Source organism: Lepisosteus oculatus, chromosome 12 (genome assembly GCF_040954835.1).
Source record: "Lepisosteus oculatus isolate fLepOcu1 chromosome 12, fLepOcu1.hap2, whole genome shotgun sequence".
Taxonomy (NCBI): Eukaryota; Metazoa; Chordata; class Actinopteri; order Semionotiformes; family Lepisosteidae; genus Lepisosteus; species Lepisosteus oculatus.
The window spans coordinates 37,554,630-37,571,444 of record NC_090707.1 but is presented as its reverse complement, the minus strand read 5'-3'; the positions used below and the strand labels follow the sequence as shown (position 1 = coordinate 37,571,444).

Here is a 16,815-nt window from a genome sequence, read left to right as displayed (position 1 = left end):
CAGCACAGCCTACGATTCAAGTGTTACATCCACCTAACTTTGAAATCAGAAAGAAATACTCGGATGTCTTATCAAATGACTCCAGTTTATTTTCCGTTTGTCACATGTGTAATGTGCTGCACGGGCACTGCGGAAGTGCTGCGGGATCCTGCAGTTCGGCGTTCTGTCCAGCAGGTGGCAGCAGCTGCCGGCCTCACTCTGGTACAGCCTCTCCCAGCCACTTCAGATAGGGGGGGTTGCCCTGGTCAATGGGGAGGCTGATGACTTCGGCCACTTCGTAGGGGTGGACTGACCTACAAGACATGGACGAAGAGCCCCCATTCACACAACTGCGTGTATTAATCCTTCTCCTGCTATGCCCCCAAGCTCTGGAACTCTTTGCCCAAGGATATTAGAGAGTCACCTTCTCTAAACTCCTTCAAATCCAGACTCAAAACCTTCTTCTTCAGAAAACCCTTTACTGAACTGGTTCCATTCTTCACCCCTCTGCTCTTCTTAATACCACCTTCCACGGTCTCCTCTATTGTTATTGTTGTAATTATAATTGTGTCCTGTCTTGTGAAATTTTCTTATTTATTGTTGTAGTCTTCTTATCTATTGTTATTGTCATCCTGTAAAGCGCTTTGAGAAGCCACCTTTAAAGGCGCTATATAAAATAAAGTTTATTATTATTATTATTATTATTAATCCGTTTTTCAACTTGCAGGAACAGTGGCAGGCGGGGGACCCTGCTCAGGGCAGAGGAGAAGGCTCTGCCCCAGCTCTGCGATTCGGAACCCGACTCACCGCACGTAGTCTGCCAGGGCCGAGACCTTGGAGCTCCTGGTCTTAATCATCTGCGGAACGAAGCAGGAACAGGAAACGGTCAGGGGAACATCCTCCGGGAGAGAAACACGCGCCAGAGACAGGGGATGTTTCTTTTTTTTGAAAACCCGGAGCAGGAGAATGGGGTTTAACGTGCTATGTATACACAGGAGAGGGCAGGAGAGACCCCAGGGCTCGTGGGAAGGCACAGCAGAGGGTTCCTGCCCACTGTTCCAGCAGACGGCTGCCTCAGGTCCTCGTCCAGGAGAGACGCACCCCCCCCTCCCACGAGCCCCTGGCGCCGAACACGGTCCCGAAGAGCTGGGAGGAGGCTGGACCAGGCTGGGCTGCCAATCTGCTCTCGCTAACCACAGGGAGGCGCTGCCGAGAGGGAATCACAAGGAATCCATGGCGAGACGGAAACCAGTCGGGACGTCCCGGGACTGTCCTCTGTGACTAACGGTCACCGGTCCTCGTGAAGCGACTCGTGACCCAGTGATGGGAGCCAGCAGTCTGCTGGCAGTAAAGTCACCCTGGTGGTGCCATGAGACACAGCTACACCAGGTGCCCAACTCCTACACACTGTCCTGAATCCCAGCAACAGCCAACCCCATCTTGAGTCTTAAAAATAAAAAACATTACAAAACTATGCACCGTAGGCATATGGATGACCTGTTTCTCTTTATATTAGCAAGACGTGGCCATTGATAAGTTAGGAAAGTACATAAATATCTGAGCGAAACTGGTCTTTCAAAACTATTCTCCTGCTGATTATTCCTGCTTTCATTCACTTTCAAATCTGAAAACGCATACCGGGCATAACCGATCTTCCCAAAGCTGTATATAGAGTGCTGCCCTATCCCTCAGGCCGTGTAACTGTTTTCTGCGGAGTCCACCTTTAACGGGGCACTCACTTGAGCTCAACTGACCCAAGTCATGTGACACCCAACAGTGCTCTGATTGGATAACGCTGCCTGGAGCTACGCTGTGATTGGACAACAGTGCCTGGAGTTGCAGAATGCTCTGATTGGACCACGCTGCCTGTCGCTTGGAGCAGAAAGCTTTGGCGTCACATGGGACAGTCCCGGCTGGATCCCGGTAGACGCCCCTAGAAACAAGGAACTAGACGCCACAGTAGGAGAGCAGGAAGGGACCCTCACCAACAAGACCTCGCTGTCCTCTTCGATCTTCCCCTGCCACTCGTACCTGGAACGCACAGACAGCAATCAAAGCCAGGCCTTTTCGGAAACTGAGGTGCTGATCCCCGCCTCCGCCCCCCCCCACATAACATTTCCTCTGGAAGCACTCCAGCGGCCTCCGGAACTGCCAAGCTGCCCGAGACTCCGCGGCCAGCAGCTCCAGAAAAGCCAGCCCAGCACGAATCTTTCATCCTTTTACCACCACTCTCCACAGCGCCCCCCTGTGGTGTCCCCATGTCACTGCGCCCCTGCCAGCACCGAGCACCGACCCCCCCCACATCCGGACCGGAAACCGGTCTGCTGGCGGGACGGAGCGATCAGCTGTCTAGGGATCGAGTCCCCGTGCGGGGGGGTGGGAACTGTGGTCGTTACACGGGTGAATCACCCCTTCGCCCCCCTGTCGGGCGCCGTTCGGGGAACAGTCCCAGTCACGGTGACGGTGGGCTAGAACAGGCTCTGGCCCGGGATGAGGACACGCCTGCCCCCCGCCAGCACTGTCCCCCACCCCCCTCTGCGCACTCACACCGACGTGATCTTGGGCACGATGTTGACGCAGGCCGCCAGCTTCTTCTCCACCAGCCCCCTGGGAGGACGACAACGACAACAACAAGCAGGGGCTCAGCTGTCGGCAGAGCAACCCCACTCCCGCCACGCAGCTTCACCGCCGGGGGGGGCGGGGGGGCACAGAAATCCGATTCCAACATCAATTAGATGCAGTGAACTTATGGGGTGAGATTTTGCACTGGCCGAATTAGTAATGTCCCGGGTGGTGACATCGGACACTCTCCCCACGGTATTAATGGCAATCTGTCTCCACACTAGTGGAGCCTGTTAAATAGGTGGGTCCTGCGCTGAATACGCTCGGGGGAAGATCGCCGTCTCTCTTTGTGTACATTCCTGTTACAATTTCATACGCAGTTCCAAACATGTATACAAGGACACAGTTGGATTCAGTGGTTTGTGATGGAAAGTGGTCAATGGCGGGTATGTTCAGCTGTCTGGACTCGGATAAGGCCACTCAAGTTTGGTGCCGTCATGCTCTAGGCTGGGCTGCGGCAGAGAGGTGGCGACCCTGCCCTTCTTATCAGGGCGTGAGTAAAGAGCAGCCCCCCCCCCCCCGCACGTGCGGCGCCCTCCTCTGTCACACTAGCAAACGCGACGCAGGGGGAGGGCGGGCCGGCCCCTCACCTGGCCAGGTCCTTGGCCACCTGCTCGTTGGGGCAGGTGACGAAGGCGGCGGAGTGCGTGCCCGAGACGTACGATTCGGCCGCCATGGAGAACGTGCGCAGTCCCAGAGGCCTCAGCAGCGCGAGCATCGACAGGCTCAGCAGCACAGCCTGGGGGCAGAGACGACAGAGAGACAGCACCAGGACCAGCTTCAGAACCGGTCACATCCTCAAACTAACACGCAGGCCCACAAGTTACTCTGAATCACAGTCCTCAAACCCCTGGCCAGTCCGGGCAGCTAATTCCCCTCCTCTTACAACGCCTAGAGAAAGAAGACTTTCCCTATACCTAATCAGACACCTGTTTAAAGCAACACATTGCCCTATACCCATTTAAAGAACACATTTTGCTATACCCATTAAAATGTGTATTTACAGAAGACACTACCCCATGTACAGTATGTTCTTCAAATACCCATATAAAGAGCACTTTTTCCTATACCTATTTAAACACCTATGGAAAGAATACCTCTTCCTATACCGATTTATATACCTAAATTACTTCTGGTCCCCTGACATGGGGGGACTTTGTATAAAAAGGGCTGTGATTCCTATACGGTCCACCCAATACAGACAAATTCAAGATGACATTCTGCACTTCAATCTCATAGTCCTTGTTTCATTTCAAATCCAGTGTGCTGGAGTGCAGAGCCAAAACAACAAATGTTGTCTGTGTCCAAATACTTACAGACTGCACTGCGTGTCAGAACACACCTCTTCCTACACCTGTGTAAAGACCTGTGGAAAGAACACCTCTTCCTACACCTGTTTAAAGACCTGTACCTATAAAAACTAAATACAACAGGCCCAGGAGTGCCAGAGCAGGCACAGTCTACTGATTGAGTATCCAGACAGACATCGCCAGGGTCTGCCACGCAGGAGAGACAGTGCTTGCTGACAAGGGAGAGCGGGGATTTAGTTCTCTTCTCGGATACTCACTGCACAGGTGTTTCTGACCGCTGACCCGCTCTGCAATCCGTCCAGAACTCGGAGTCCGAATAACATCACCTGCCCAGGAGAGACCGGACCAGTTACAGAGCAACCTGAGCCAGACCAAGCTCAGCGCCGGACAGACAAAACCAGTTAAGACTCCCATATAGAGCAATCTGCGCCAGTCCCAGCTTCGCTCTGGCGTCTGTAACTAGAGAAGTCAGATTTACAGTACAGTAGTTTGGCGTGCTGCGAGCTTAACTATTACCTACAATACCCACAGAACAACACGCAACTTAGTTTATATAAACGTTTCATTCCTTCACTGCCGCCGTTATTTTTGACGTTCTTTAAATTGCGTATAAAACTACCGCCTGATTTAAAAAAAACAATGTTTTTAAAGCACACGCTCAATGTAGGCGGTAGAACAGCTACCGAGCAGTAGCACGGGGATAAGACTTTGCCTTAAAGCAAGTACTGCCAACCATAAATCTACAGAAGCCCCTTTAATTTACTTCTGGCGCCGAGTTTTTTTTTTAAACACTGACCAGCGCTGCTTATTCTGCGCAGACACTAGGAATTGCATCCGAAAAAGTACGTCCCCCCACCCCTTGAAAGCGTGTTTCTGGACTGGGTCCTGAGCGCTGCCTCTACCTGCTGGAGTCCGGTCCTGCACGACTCTGCTACGGGTGCCGCAAAGCAAAACGTTCTGTCGCGGCGCCTCAGCTCTCATCGCTGATAAGACCGACAGCCCAGCGGCGGTCTATATATCTCGTGTCTTTTGACTTTATTTAACAAGAAGCGCACTAAAAGTAAAAAAAACAACAACATTCCCTTGTCGCTGAAAACGGTTCTTCGTCACAAGAATCCCACTGATTTCGAAATAACGATGAATAATTACTACTTTATACATTTCTTCCCCGCCTTTAGGTAAAGGCTTTGTAGAATATTTGTGAGAGAAAGGAAAGCACGTTTATTACAATTCATTGGTGAATAACCTCTTATTTTGCCCCCCAAGTGCTTTATGCTTTATTTATTTCTAGTCCTCAATGACTGAATTTTAGTTTTAGGATTAGATGCGTTTTATTCTTAACTTAGCATTAAACCACTACGTACAAAGCGTAAAAGGAGGCATCTGTGACAAATTTTAAGGGTAAAAGTGGTCACTGGGGATTAGTATTCAGCACCATGTCCAAAGAATACTGGTTATTTCCCCGAGAAATACTGATATTGAATATTGATATTGAATACTGATAAAAGACAGGTGCATGGAAAAAATAGAAGAAATCATTGAACAAAATACTGAAACTTTAATGAGTTTTAAAAAAACATTTTTGTAAGATTACATTTGGCACTAGAATAAGAATGTTTTTATCCGTTACTTGCATCAATATTTCGGTACGATAACATACATGAAACTGTCGTAAAGGAGTTGGTCGGTTCGACAGCAGCAGCTTCCGGCCACGACAGGAAGTACGATCCGCTTTACGGCCCTTGTCTTCCGCCGGCGTTTCGCCACAGCTTCGTGTTGAATTGTGAGATACCGGGGACTAAAATCTCAAGACCATCCAAGAGTTAAAGACCGAGACGGAGGTAAATAACCCCAATAACTGTTACAGGGGAGTTTTCCCGTTTGTCGGTGCCTGTATTGAAGGTATGGATGTTGTTCTTCATACAAATAACGCTGTTGGATTGAGCCGATGTAGATTAACTAGGGGCGGTAGCGCACCCAGGAAGTCTGTGCAAGAATTCAGTGTCAGTACTAACTATAGTTAAGTGTGGCGTCCTGCAGTTATTGAATACGAGGGGCTCTTGGCTCTCAGTCCAGTCTGAGGTGGGGTAGCGGTTTAAATCCAGCGGGTCCCCTGCTTTCCGCACGGGCAGGAAACTGGCCGGGTCGCGCCTGGGGGAGCAGGGCCGGTTGGAGAGGCTTGCAACAGGAGTGTCCGCTTGTCAGCAATCCCCGCCAGACCGGTGTTTGGATCTGCGACGTTATTAACGTTAGAAAGAAAGGAGCTGTAAAGGAATTGGAGCAGGCACCGTCGACGAGGCCGCTGCCGGAAACAGCTGAGGTCTTGTGTTTCTGGGAAGACCAGGAATCGAGCTGTTCTGCAGGGAAAAACAACACGCCATTCATTAGGCACGGCCAGCGTCGTACCTGCTGGCAGACCTGTTGGCGTTTACGAGCGCCACTGGGGAGGCGTGTAATTCACCTCGCCTGTGGGGAAATAGTTAATGGGGTTTATTCCATGTTGGGGAAAAAAAGAAGAAGAAAGAAAACACAACATTTCGGCCGTGGAGCCTTCTTCAGGTGTGTGAAGGCTGAAGAAGGCTCACACCCTCACACTTTACTACCCGAGAGGGGGTGTTGGCTCGTCTTCTTGCCCCGTCTCTTGGCATCTCAGTCATGGGGCTGAAGTCCCAGATGAAGCAGGGGGGCGCAGCTGCAGTCCTGGAGGGACGGGGGGGATTCCCGGTCTCCTCCTGCCTGAGCCCCGAATCGCCGCATTGAGCTCGTCGTGTCCCCGATCGGGCCGACTGCAGGTGTCAGGTCGGTGATGACTAGTCCACTGCGCAAGCCGACAGGTTGACAGTGTCCCTGGAGACCAGTGATGAAAACAGTGCTGTACAGAGTCTGAGACCTGGCGCCTGGCCGTGGGGGGTGGGTGTGGGTGTGTTGTGGTTTCTCCTAAACTGGGTAATACCGAGATCACACAATCGAGTGTTTTTTTTCCCCCCTTGTGCGTCTGCTTACCCGAGCTGTGTTTCTGTGCTGGGTGGCCTGGTGAATCTTGCGTGCAAGCTGCAGCCCACCGAGCCGTGACTGTAGGTGCCTCCTCTCTCTCTCTCCCCACCCCCCCTTTTCCAGGGATCATGGCGAAGTTCCACGCCCCGGTGATCCAGGATAACCCGAGCGGGTGGGGTCCGTGCGCAGTGCCGGACCAGTTCAAGGACATGCCCTACCAGCCCTTCAGCAAGGGGGACCGCCTGGGCAAGGTGAGCGCCGCCGCGGACGCCCCGACTTTCCCCTTGTCGTCCTGGTTTTAGGGTCCGGGAGCAGGCGTGTGGCTTGCACCCTCTCATCCTCCTCTGTGTTTCAGGTCGCCGACTGGACAGGAGCGACATACCAAGACAAAAGATACACAAGTGAGTGGTGCGACTGTAGTGTGAAGGTATTTAGTGGAACAAGTAAGAGGTTTATTCCCTGCTGAAAAGAAAGAAAACACAACGTTTCGGCCGTGGAGCCTTCTTCAGGTGTGAGAAGTTATTTAGTGGGTTTGCGGTCTACTGTCGGTAGCTTTGAGCACCTGATGCAGGGGCATGCATTGGAGCCACTTTGTTTACGTATATTGAAAGCAACATATTAATTGTTACTTATTGAATCTGTAATGAGTTACCTGGACCTGGAATACTCAGTTTCTTGTCCAGCGTTGGCATCTTTTTTTTCCATTGTGGATTCACTTTGGAAGTGTGGGGAGGAGGACGGGACTCCCACAGCAGAGCAGTCTGGGCTGTTTCGGGTTCGGCCTGCTGGGCGTCCTGGAGTTTGAGGTCGTCTCGGCCGCAGACATGGCTTCCAGCAGTGAAAACAGTACGGGGGTTTGCGGCCTGCGGAGCCTCAAACGGATGAAGAATGCTGAGCAGCTGGGAGTCTGGTGGTGTTTTTGTTTCCCCGGCTTCCCCCGAGTGCAGCGGGCTAGCGGAGTTGGATACTGAAGCGCATGTCTTCTCGTGTCCCAGATAAGTACTCGTCGCAGTTTGGCGGCGGCAGCCAGTACGCCTACTTCCACGAGGAGGACGAGACCAGCTTCCAGCTGGTGGACACGGCCAAGACGCAGAAGACGGCCTACCAGAGGAACCGCATGAGGTTCGCGCAGGTACGAGGGGCCGGCCCCGTGTGTCTGTCTGTCTCTGCCGGGCGTGCAGGAACGGAGGGGCTCTGGGTAGCTCAGTACAACTTTCAGACTGCGTCCGTCTCTGGAAGAGGTGACGGTACAGGAAGCAGATGCTTGTTCCGTTTGTATCCGTTATCGTGTTTTTTGTCGTGGAGCGTCTTTTGAGACAAGCCAAGCAGAGAAGAAGCTCCACGTGGTGGGTACAGAGCAGGCGGCTCGCCCTAACTTTGAGAGTCACTCAGTAACATCCTCTGGTCAAAGAGGATTGAAGTCGGCCTTAAACTTCAGTCTGGCTTTTTCACAGCTTGTGCTTCTGTCTCTGAGAATCTGTGGTCTTGTCCCTAATGCAGTCTGTGCCTGTCTGTCTGTCCGTCCCTGAGGATCAGAGCTCCTGTCCCTAATGCAGTCTGTGCCTGTCTTGTCCGTCCCTGAGGATCAGAGCTCCTGTCCCTAATGCAGTCTGTGCCTGTCTGTGTTGCAGAGGAATCTCCGCCGTGACAAGGACCGCAGGAACATGATGCAGTTCAACATGCAGACCCTGCCCAAGAGCGCCAAGCAGAAGGAGAGGTGAGAGGAGACCGAGCTGGCTGGAGACAGGGGAGGGAGGGGGTGGTGTTCGAAACGCTGAACCCCGCAGGGTTTCTGCAGACGGTTACCCTTGCAAGCAGCTGCAAGTCCATTTGCAGTGCAGCGAGAGGAGTAGTGCGGTATTGGCCCTTGTAAACGGATATTGCTAAATGCGAGTGCTAAAATTGAGCCTTGTGCCACCACTGGCACTGGACAGCCCTTCTGGAAGGTTTGCCAGATGCACGGTGCCTCAGACATGCGCTGCTTGATGGCTTTCAGCCTTCGTGACGGTTCAGAAGGCCAAGTCCCTGGGCAACCCCACGACTCCACAGCTGCTCCTGCGGCCTCTGGACAATTTCTTCTGTGCAGAGCTCGGCAGGGAGCAGGGTTCGGAACCTGCGTCTCCTCTAAGCGTCCGCGTTGCACGGTGGGGCGGGACCCTCGGTGAGCGTGCCCCTTCGGGTTTGAAAAGGGAAGAGCGTTTTTTGGGAAAGGGGGGGGCGGGATTGGGGGTGTTGGGCTTCAGCAGAAGGACAGCGCCCGGTATGGTCATGAGGTTATTTACAGGGGGGCTCCGGGGGTTCTGGGCCCAGAGCTGACTCTCTTGTGTAACCCCCCTCCCCCCTTGTCAGGGACCGCATGCGGCTGCAGAAGAAGTTTCAGAAGCAGTTCGGCGTGCGGCAGAAATGGGACCAGAAATCACAGGTAAGGGGAGCTCCTGGACAGACCTGCAGCGGGATTCCCATCTGCCTCTGCAGCTGTGGCCTTGGGACGTCACGAGAGCCGACGCCCCCTGCTTGGCCTGTAATGGCTCGTGCCTTGATAGAATTACATTGTGCGCCCATGCAGGGTCATTTCTTTTACGACCGTATGCGGCAGGTTAGTTGTCAAGGCTATTTCCAAGCGAACGCGAAACGGAGCTTTAAGAGTTGAAATAAGTTGCCGCAAGTTGCTTGGGTGCACTGGGGGGTTGCCAGTTCTCTTTTACAGCTTCTTGATGTTGTAGTCTTTTCAATCCCGGGTAGTATTTGATGCCCACGGAATGATTAAGACGGGGGGTTGCCATCAGTCTGGTGCAAGGGACCGCTGCGCTTGAGAGCGATCCCGAGTGTTTCCGGTTCGTTTTTTGCCTGAGCGTGGAGGCCTCTCTGGGTGAATGTGCGCTCAGGCTGCCCTGCTCCGGCAGGCACAGCTGAAGCCCCGTGACTCCTCGGTGGAGGTCCGCAGCGACTGGGAGGTGAAGGAGGAGATGGACTTCCCCCGCCTCATGAAGATGAGATACATGGAGGTGGCCGACCCCGTCGACGTGTGAGTACCCCCTCTCTTGACCCCTCCCTTTCTTTCTGCACGTCAGTCGGTCGTTCAGAACTCTCCCCCCCCCCCCCAGAGAACATGCAGAAGCCACGTGGGGTTTTGGAGCCCGGAGGAGGGTGCAGTACAGGTTTTACTCTGGTTCCGTGACGGAAATTATAGGTCCCCTTAAGAACACCACTCCTCGTCCTGCTCGGTGGAGCTGAATGTCTGCTCCTTAACCGAGGAGAAAGGCCGCAGGGCGTGTTGCAGTCAGCGCCCGTCGTGACGGGCGTGGTGCCCTGTGAACTTGCTGTGTTTGCGTTCTCTCTGAAGCCAGATGGGAGCGTCGGCATGATGGGTGTTTTGTAAGGGACCCGGCTCTTCCGGTCCCCATGGCGACTGCGGTGACCCCTCTCTGCCCCTCAGCGAGTGCTGTGACAGGGTGTCTACCCCCTGTATTTACCCCTCTCTGCCCCTCAGCGAGTGCTGTGACAGGGTATATACCCCTGTACCCCTGTATTTACCCCTCTCTGCCCCTCAGCGAGTGCTGTGACAGGGTGTCTACCCCCTGTATTTACCCCTCTCTGGCCCTTGGCAACCACTGTGACAGGGTATATACCCCTGTATTTACCCCTCTCTGCCCCTCAGCGAGTGCTGTGACAGGGTGTCTACCCCTGTATTTACCCCTCTCTGCCCCTTGGCAACCGCCGTGACAGGGTATATACCCCTGTACCCCTGTATTTACCCCTCTCTGCCCCTCAGCGAGTGCTGTGACAGGGTATATACCCCTGTACCCCTGTATTTACCCCCCTCTGCCCCTTGGCAACTGCTGTGACAGGGTATATACCCCTGTACCCCTGTATTTACCCCTCTCTGCCCCTCAGCGAGTGCTGTGACAGGGTATATACCCCTGTACCCCTGTATTTACCCCTCTCTGCCCCTCAGCGAGTGCTGTGACAGGGTATATACCCCTGTATTTACCCCTCTCTCCCCCTCAGCGAGTGCTGCGGGGCCCTGGAGTACTACGACAAGGCGTTCGACCGCGTCACCACCCGGAACGAGAGGCCCCTGAAGAGCATCAAGAGGATCTTCCACACCGTCACCACCACCGACGACCCCGTCATCCGCAAGGTGACCCCGGGCTGCCTGTTACCCCCCAGGCACGGACACTGTGGGGGGGTGTTGTCACTGCGCTGGACGAACACACGGGGAGTGAATACTGTACCATCGTCCAGCGGGCAGTGGTGGCCCTTTGTAATGTGGCATAGTACATGACTTTAGGAACAAGTACAGGTTCATTCAACGCTGGGAAGAGAAGACAAGAAACAGCCTTTCAGCCGCGGACCCTTCTTCGGGTGCGAAACGTTGTTTCTTTTCTTCCGTCTTCAGCACGGAGTGAACCTGTACTTGTACAGAGATCGAATCATCTCCCGTTCTCCAAGGTTCCTCCGATTAGTTTAGCAAGTGTGGAAAATGTTTCCTGTTGATATTTAGTTTCCTGTTGATATCCTTGCATCCCTGCAGCACAGCTTGCACTGCAGAGGGGCCGAAGTTTTTCTACAAGCCCGTGCGAGCTGTACAAACACAGTACAGTCTGAGTACCAATTCAAAATAAAGGGGGTCGATTATAAGGAGTTCCGTGACACAGGGTTCATAGGAATTTGGTTGGCAGGTTATTTTGTACAAGCCCATGTGAGCTGACCAGGCCCGCTGGCGGGTTCGAGTCTGCCGGCTGTGCCAGTGACCTCCCGCGTGTGTGTGTGTGTGTGTGTGTGTGTCGTTGCAGCTGGCGAAGACGCAGGGCAACGTCTTCGCCACGGACGCCATCCTGGCCACCCTGATGTGCTGCACCCGCTCCGTCTACTCCTGGGACATCATCGTCCAGAGGGTGGGCAACAAGCTCTTCTTCGACAAGAGGGACAACTCCGACTTCGGTGAGCTCCGAGGGGCTTCCGCCGGAGCGCGGTAAAGGGGAGAGGGGGCATTTGTTTTGGGGGGACTGCGCTGACCCTAATTTGACCTTTCTCTCTCTCTCCCCCCCCGATCCCAGACCTGCTGACAGTGAGCGAGACGGCGAACGAGCCCCCCCAGGACGAGGGCAACTCCTTCAACTCTCCCCGCAACCTGGCCATGGAGGCCACCTACATCAACCACAACTTCTCCCAGCAGTGCCTGCGCATGGTGAGGAGTAGGGGACCCCTCCCCGGATCACCGACGCCACGCACACACACACACACACACACACGCATTTCCCGGGCTCCCACCTCTGGATACACACTGTGATGGGGAATCGGTAGATTCTCCTTCCTTAGAACCCGTGGTTCCGGGAGGAGCCCGGGATCTCTCCCTATGAATGCCGGTCGCGGCGGCCTGTTACCCCGCAGGGGATCTCCGCTTGTTTTAACGGTCTTGCGGGGGGGGGGGGGCCTGGGCAGGAGGGATAGAGTGCCTCTTGACTCGTCCCTCGCCCGGCGACCAGCGGACTCCTGACCTCGGCGGCTGCTGCGTTTCTGCCGCCGTGTGGCCGGGCCCCTGCGGGTCTGCCTTCCCGTTTCGGTTGCCCTGTCCTGCTCCTGAGCAGAGCCTGCGGCCGTGCGGTGTTTACCACGCTGGCACTGGCTCCAGGCGGCAGCGCCGGGGTCCCGGGGCGGTGGGGTGGCAGTGGGGGGCCCGCGCATGGCTCACACTCTCTCTCTCGTGTCTTCTGTGCGTCAGGGATCGGAGAAGTACAAGTTCCCCAACCCCAACCCCTTCGTGGAGGAGGACATGGACAAGAGCGAGGTGGCTTCTGTAGCGTACAGGTGAGTCCGCTTCCACGGGCAGAGCGGCCAGGCTCACAGCTGCTGGGCTCCAGTGGGCTGCAGGGTGATGGAGCTGCTGGCTAAGAGCTGCTTTACCTTTTAATTATAATAATAATTGCTTACACTTATATAGCGCTTTTCTGGACACTCCACTCAAAGCGCTTTACAGGTAATGGGGATCCCCTCCACCACCACCAATGTGCAGCCCCACCTGGATGATGCAACGGCAGCCATAGTGCGCCAGAACGCTCACCACACACCAGCTATCAGTGGGGAGGAGAGCAGAGTGATGAAGCCAATTCATAGAGGGGGATTATTAGGAGGCCATGATTAGTAAGGGCCAATTGGAAATTTGGCCAGGACACCGGGGTTACACCCCAACTCTTTTCGAGAAGCGCCCTGGGATTTTTAATGACCACAGAGAGTCAGGACCTCGGTTTTACGTCTCACCCGAAGGACGGCGCCTGTTTACGGTATAGTGTCCCCGTCACTATACTGGGGCATTAGGACCCACATGGACCGCAGGGTGAGCGCCCCCTGCTGGCCCCACTAACACCTCTTCCAGCAGCAACCTTAGTTTTTCCCAGGAGGTCTCCCATCCAGGTACATTTTATCTTTTGCCTCATTTCTACCGGGCAAGAGCCAGTTTCCACCACAAACGCCCACACACGCAAAAAAACACCGGACGTCTCTTTAAAACAGAACCAGCTGCACTTATACAGGAAGCAGGCCTCTGTAAGCCATCATGCACCAGCTTAGCCAGCCGCCCTGGGAGTTTCTCCACCTCCAGGCTGTGGAAAGGGAGTAAAGCCCAGCAGATCCATCCCGTCTAGTTTCTAGGTGCTTCTTGCAAGTCAGAGTTGCACGGCAAACCGGAGCCTATCCCAGCATGCAGCGGGCACAAGGCAGGGTACACCCTGGACCGGAGGCTAGTCCTTGACAGGGCACACACACACTCAAAACCAGTTAAGCTGCCAGCATGTCTTTGGACTGGGGGGGAACCCACACCAACGTGGGTAGAACGTGCAAGCTCCACACAGACAGCACCCCAGGTCCAGGATTGAACCCAGGGCCCCATGCTGCCCACACCCGGTGGATGTCGCTGCGGTTGGACGCGTACTTAACTGGTGAGCATCTCTGGTTGATCCCCCGCAGGTACCGCCGGTGGAAGCTGGGCGACGACATCGACCTGATGGTCCGCTGCGAGCACGACGGGGTGATGACGGGGGCCAACGGGGAGGTGTCCTTCATCAACGTGAAGACCCTGAACGAGTGGGACTCCCGGGTGAGCGCGTGTCCCCTCCTGCCCGCTCGGCTGCCGTCGGGGGCTTTATCCCGGGCTCGTGCACGGGGCCCCCTCCGCAGGGGGAGTGTGCGTGACCGTGTTCCCACTCTGGGCGCGTGTGGCCCTCCTCTGAGAGCGTCTCCCCCTTTCTCCCCCCTCCCCCGCAGCACTGCAACGGTGTGGACTGGCGTCAGAAGCTGGACTCCCAGAGGGGCGCGGTTCTGGCCACCGAGCTGAAGAACAACAGCTACAAGCTGGCCCGCTGGACCTGCTGCGCCATGCTGGCGGGGTCCGAGTACCTCAAACTGGGGTGAGTCCTACTTTGTCGGGATTGACCGGACCGTACAAGCTTCCTATTCCCACATTCCTGCTTCACCTCCTCTGTTCTTTCCGTCAATGACTGACGAGCGCAGGGGTCTCCCGCCCTGGTACCGGAGAGCCCCAATTCAGGTAGTCTTATAGGTCACCCCAGCATAGGGGTCACCCGCCCGGGTCCCGGAGAGCCCCAGTCCAGGTAGTCTTCTAGGTCACCCTAAATCAGGGCCCCAGTGAGCCCCAATCCAGGTAGTCTTCTAGGTCACCCAAACACAAGAGTCTCGTCCTGGTCCTGGGGAGGGGTCATCCTAAACCACCTGATATATAAAGACCTATGGACCTATGAACAGTTCTTTAAGCAATTGACCAGTTTAGCAAGTGGTGCTTCAGGGAAGGGAATTCTGATTGATTCTTGTTCCAAGTGATGTATAAAGTAACGTGACTGGGCACGCCGGCCTGTGTAACTGAGCACCATTAAGTGGCTCCAGGTCTTGATAGCCTGATGTGAATGCTGCCTGTGAAACCTGTGGGACTGGGGCTGGCTCTCCAGGGTCCGGGTCGGAGACCCCTGGACTAGCAGGATCTCGGGACTGGAGCGAGACCGGGATCGTACGCCTCCCTTTCCTTCAGCTTTTATCCCATCCTCCGTGTTCCTGATCTCTTCACCTGGAGACCCGCATTCTCCCGTCCTCCCTCCCTCCCTCCCACCTCTCCCTGCTTTTATTCGAGTTCGGATTAGGGAGCCTGTCCTCCCCGTGACCCCTCTCCCTCTCTCTGACCTCGGCTCTCCGAAGGTACGTGTCCCGGTACCACGTGAAGGACTCCGCCCGGCACGTGATCCTGGGCACCCAGCAGTTCAAGCCCAACGAGTTCGCCAGCCAGATCAACCTGAGCATGGAGAACGCCTGGGGCATCCTGCGCTGCGTCATCGACATCTGCCGCAAGCTGGACGAGGGCAAGTACCTCATCCTCAAGGACCCCAACAAGGTGAGAGAGAGAGGGGGGCACCGGCGCCGTGGGGACCGAGCCCGGAGCGCGACTGCGTTTCTCAGTTTTCCGTCCTGCAGTGCTGCACCGGGACCTGAAACCACCCGAGTGTCACTGGCCCTGAGAAATACTGCCCTGCTGCGTGCTTGGTAGTTTGATTCCGGGGTGCAGGGTTGGGGGTGTGGGGGGGGGTGTTCGGAGCTCACGATGGAGGTGTGCAGCCGTGCTCAACCACCCAGCCAGGACGGGGCTGTTTAATTCGGAGGTTTTAAGGCGCTCATCCACCGTGTGAGCGTGCCACCTTCTTAGATCTCTCTGTGTTGAGGCGCACTTGTTGTCGCTCTTATTTATTCGTGCGTAGTCCCAGACCGTGAAGCTCCCGTGTTCAGGTGCGGCTCCCGTGTTCAGGTGCGCCTCCGCAGGGCGGTGCTTCTGCTCGGTAAAGGCTCTGTCCCTGCTCCGCTCGCGGCCGGCTCCCTGGGCCGGCGTTCAGTGTCTGACCTGTCTGCCCACAGCAAGTGATCCGCATCTACAGCCTCCCCGACGGCACCTTCAGCTCCGACGAGGACGAGGATGAGGAGGAGGAGGAGGAGGACGAGGAGGATGAAGGTCAGGGTGGGTCAAAGTGGAGGTGGTGGAGCGACGTGTTTTTTTTTTGCGTTTGTGGTGGAAACTGGTTCTTGCCCAGTAAAACTGAAGCAAAAGGTAAAGCAGCTCTTAGCCAGCAGCTCTTATCACACTGGAGCCCAGCAGTGTGAGCCTGGCCAGTACCTGGAGGGGTACCCACCTAATAACCTCCCTCTCTGAACTGGCTCCATCACTCTGCTCTCCTCCCCACTGAGAGCTGGTGTGTGGGGAGCGGACTGGAGCATCATCCAGGTGGGGGTACACACTGGTGGGGGGTGAAGGGGATCCCCATTACCTGTACAGCGCTGTGAGTAGAGTGTCCAGAAAAGCGCTGTAGAAGTGTAAGGAATTATTAATTAAATGAAAATGTGATGTAATTCTGAGGCCACGCACTGCACCACAGAGATGAAATATTGTCTATTTAAAAAAAACAGACACGTAACATCATCCTTCTGTGGCTTCTATTCAGAGTGGGAGCGAAGCTGTTGTGGTAACTGGAAACTCTCCTTCTCTCTCCCCCCCATGTCTTCCTCCAGATGAGGAAAACTGAGAAGTCACATCTGAGGGGTACCTGGGCCACTGCAACACCACGCTGTACGCTGGCGGAGGGGAGTCAAAACCAATAAAGATCAGAAATAAGAGCCCGTTTCCTGACTGGTCTTTTTCCGAAGACGCACGAATGGCACTTTGGTCCGTTCAGAGCTTTACTGGCCTCGGGGTTTTGCAAATTAGTCGGCTCCGGCTGTTGGACACGTTGGCGGAAGTCCAGTAAAAAGTAGGTGCACTACACTCGTAAATCCTCAGAAAGGATTGGTGTTATGGTTGTTAGTTACAGTTGGGTTCATTTTCCTGAAACGCCAAGAGCACTCAGGACATTGTGGGTAA

General features: G+C 54.9%; 2 protein-coding genes across 9 annotated transcripts; one reads left to right on the top strand and one right to left on the bottom strand.

Annotated features, from left to right (window-relative positions):
- Nucleotides 1-66: 66 nt before the first annotated feature.
- Nucleotides 67-5,651, bottom strand: LOC102684276 (protein CutA homolog). 5 transcript variants are annotated; one of them, XM_069196912.1, is made up of 7 exons: nucleotides 5,572-5,651; nucleotides 4,169-4,237; nucleotides 3,192-3,340; nucleotides 2,527-2,586; nucleotides 1,965-2,010; nucleotides 787-836; nucleotides 67-293 (listed from the first exon to the last, which is right to left on the bottom strand). In XM_069196912.1, exons 2-7 carry the CDS (start codon nucleotides 4,232-4,234, stop codon nucleotides 194-196), a joined length of 471 nt encoding a protein of 156 aa, XP_069053013.1. In that variant the 5' UTR covers nucleotides 4,235-4,237; nucleotides 5,572-5,651; the 3' UTR covers nucleotides 67-193. The 5 variants fall into 5 exon arrangements, with proteins under 5 accessions (XP_069053013.1, XP_069053010.1, XP_069053012.1 ...); XM_069196909.1 differs by lacking the exon at nucleotides 5,572-5,651 and adding an exon at nucleotides 4,814-4,898; XM_069196911.1 differs by lacking the exon at nucleotides 5,572-5,651 and adding an exon at nucleotides 4,768-4,846.
- Nucleotides 5,652-5,661: 10 nt separating this feature from the next.
- eif3d (eukaryotic translation initiation factor 3, subunit D) lies at nucleotides 5,662-16,571 on the top strand. 4 transcript variants are annotated; one of them, XM_069196874.1, is made up of 16 exons: nucleotides 5,662-5,752; nucleotides 7,029-7,156; nucleotides 7,261-7,306; nucleotides 7,901-8,037; nucleotides 8,537-8,622; nucleotides 9,255-9,327; nucleotides 9,815-9,930; nucleotides 10,914-11,046; nucleotides 11,702-11,849; nucleotides 11,966-12,096; nucleotides 12,631-12,716; nucleotides 13,872-14,001; nucleotides 14,169-14,311; nucleotides 15,111-15,303; nucleotides 15,819-15,918; nucleotides 16,467-16,571. In XM_069196874.1, the coding sequence occupies exons 2-16, from the start codon at nucleotides 7,034-7,036 to the stop codon at nucleotides 16,478-16,480; spliced, it is 1,659 nt and encodes a 552-aa protein (XP_069052975.1). In that variant the 5' UTR covers nucleotides 5,662-5,752; nucleotides 7,029-7,033; the 3' UTR covers nucleotides 16,481-16,571. The 4 variants fall into 4 exon arrangements, with proteins under 4 accessions (XP_069052975.1, XP_069052976.1, XP_069052973.1 ...); XM_069196875.1 differs by having other exon boundaries at nucleotides 9,809-9,930; nucleotides 15,819-15,912; XM_069196872.1 differs by having other exon boundaries at nucleotides 9,809-9,930.
- The last annotated feature ends 244 nt before the right edge of the window (nucleotides 16,572-16,815 follow it).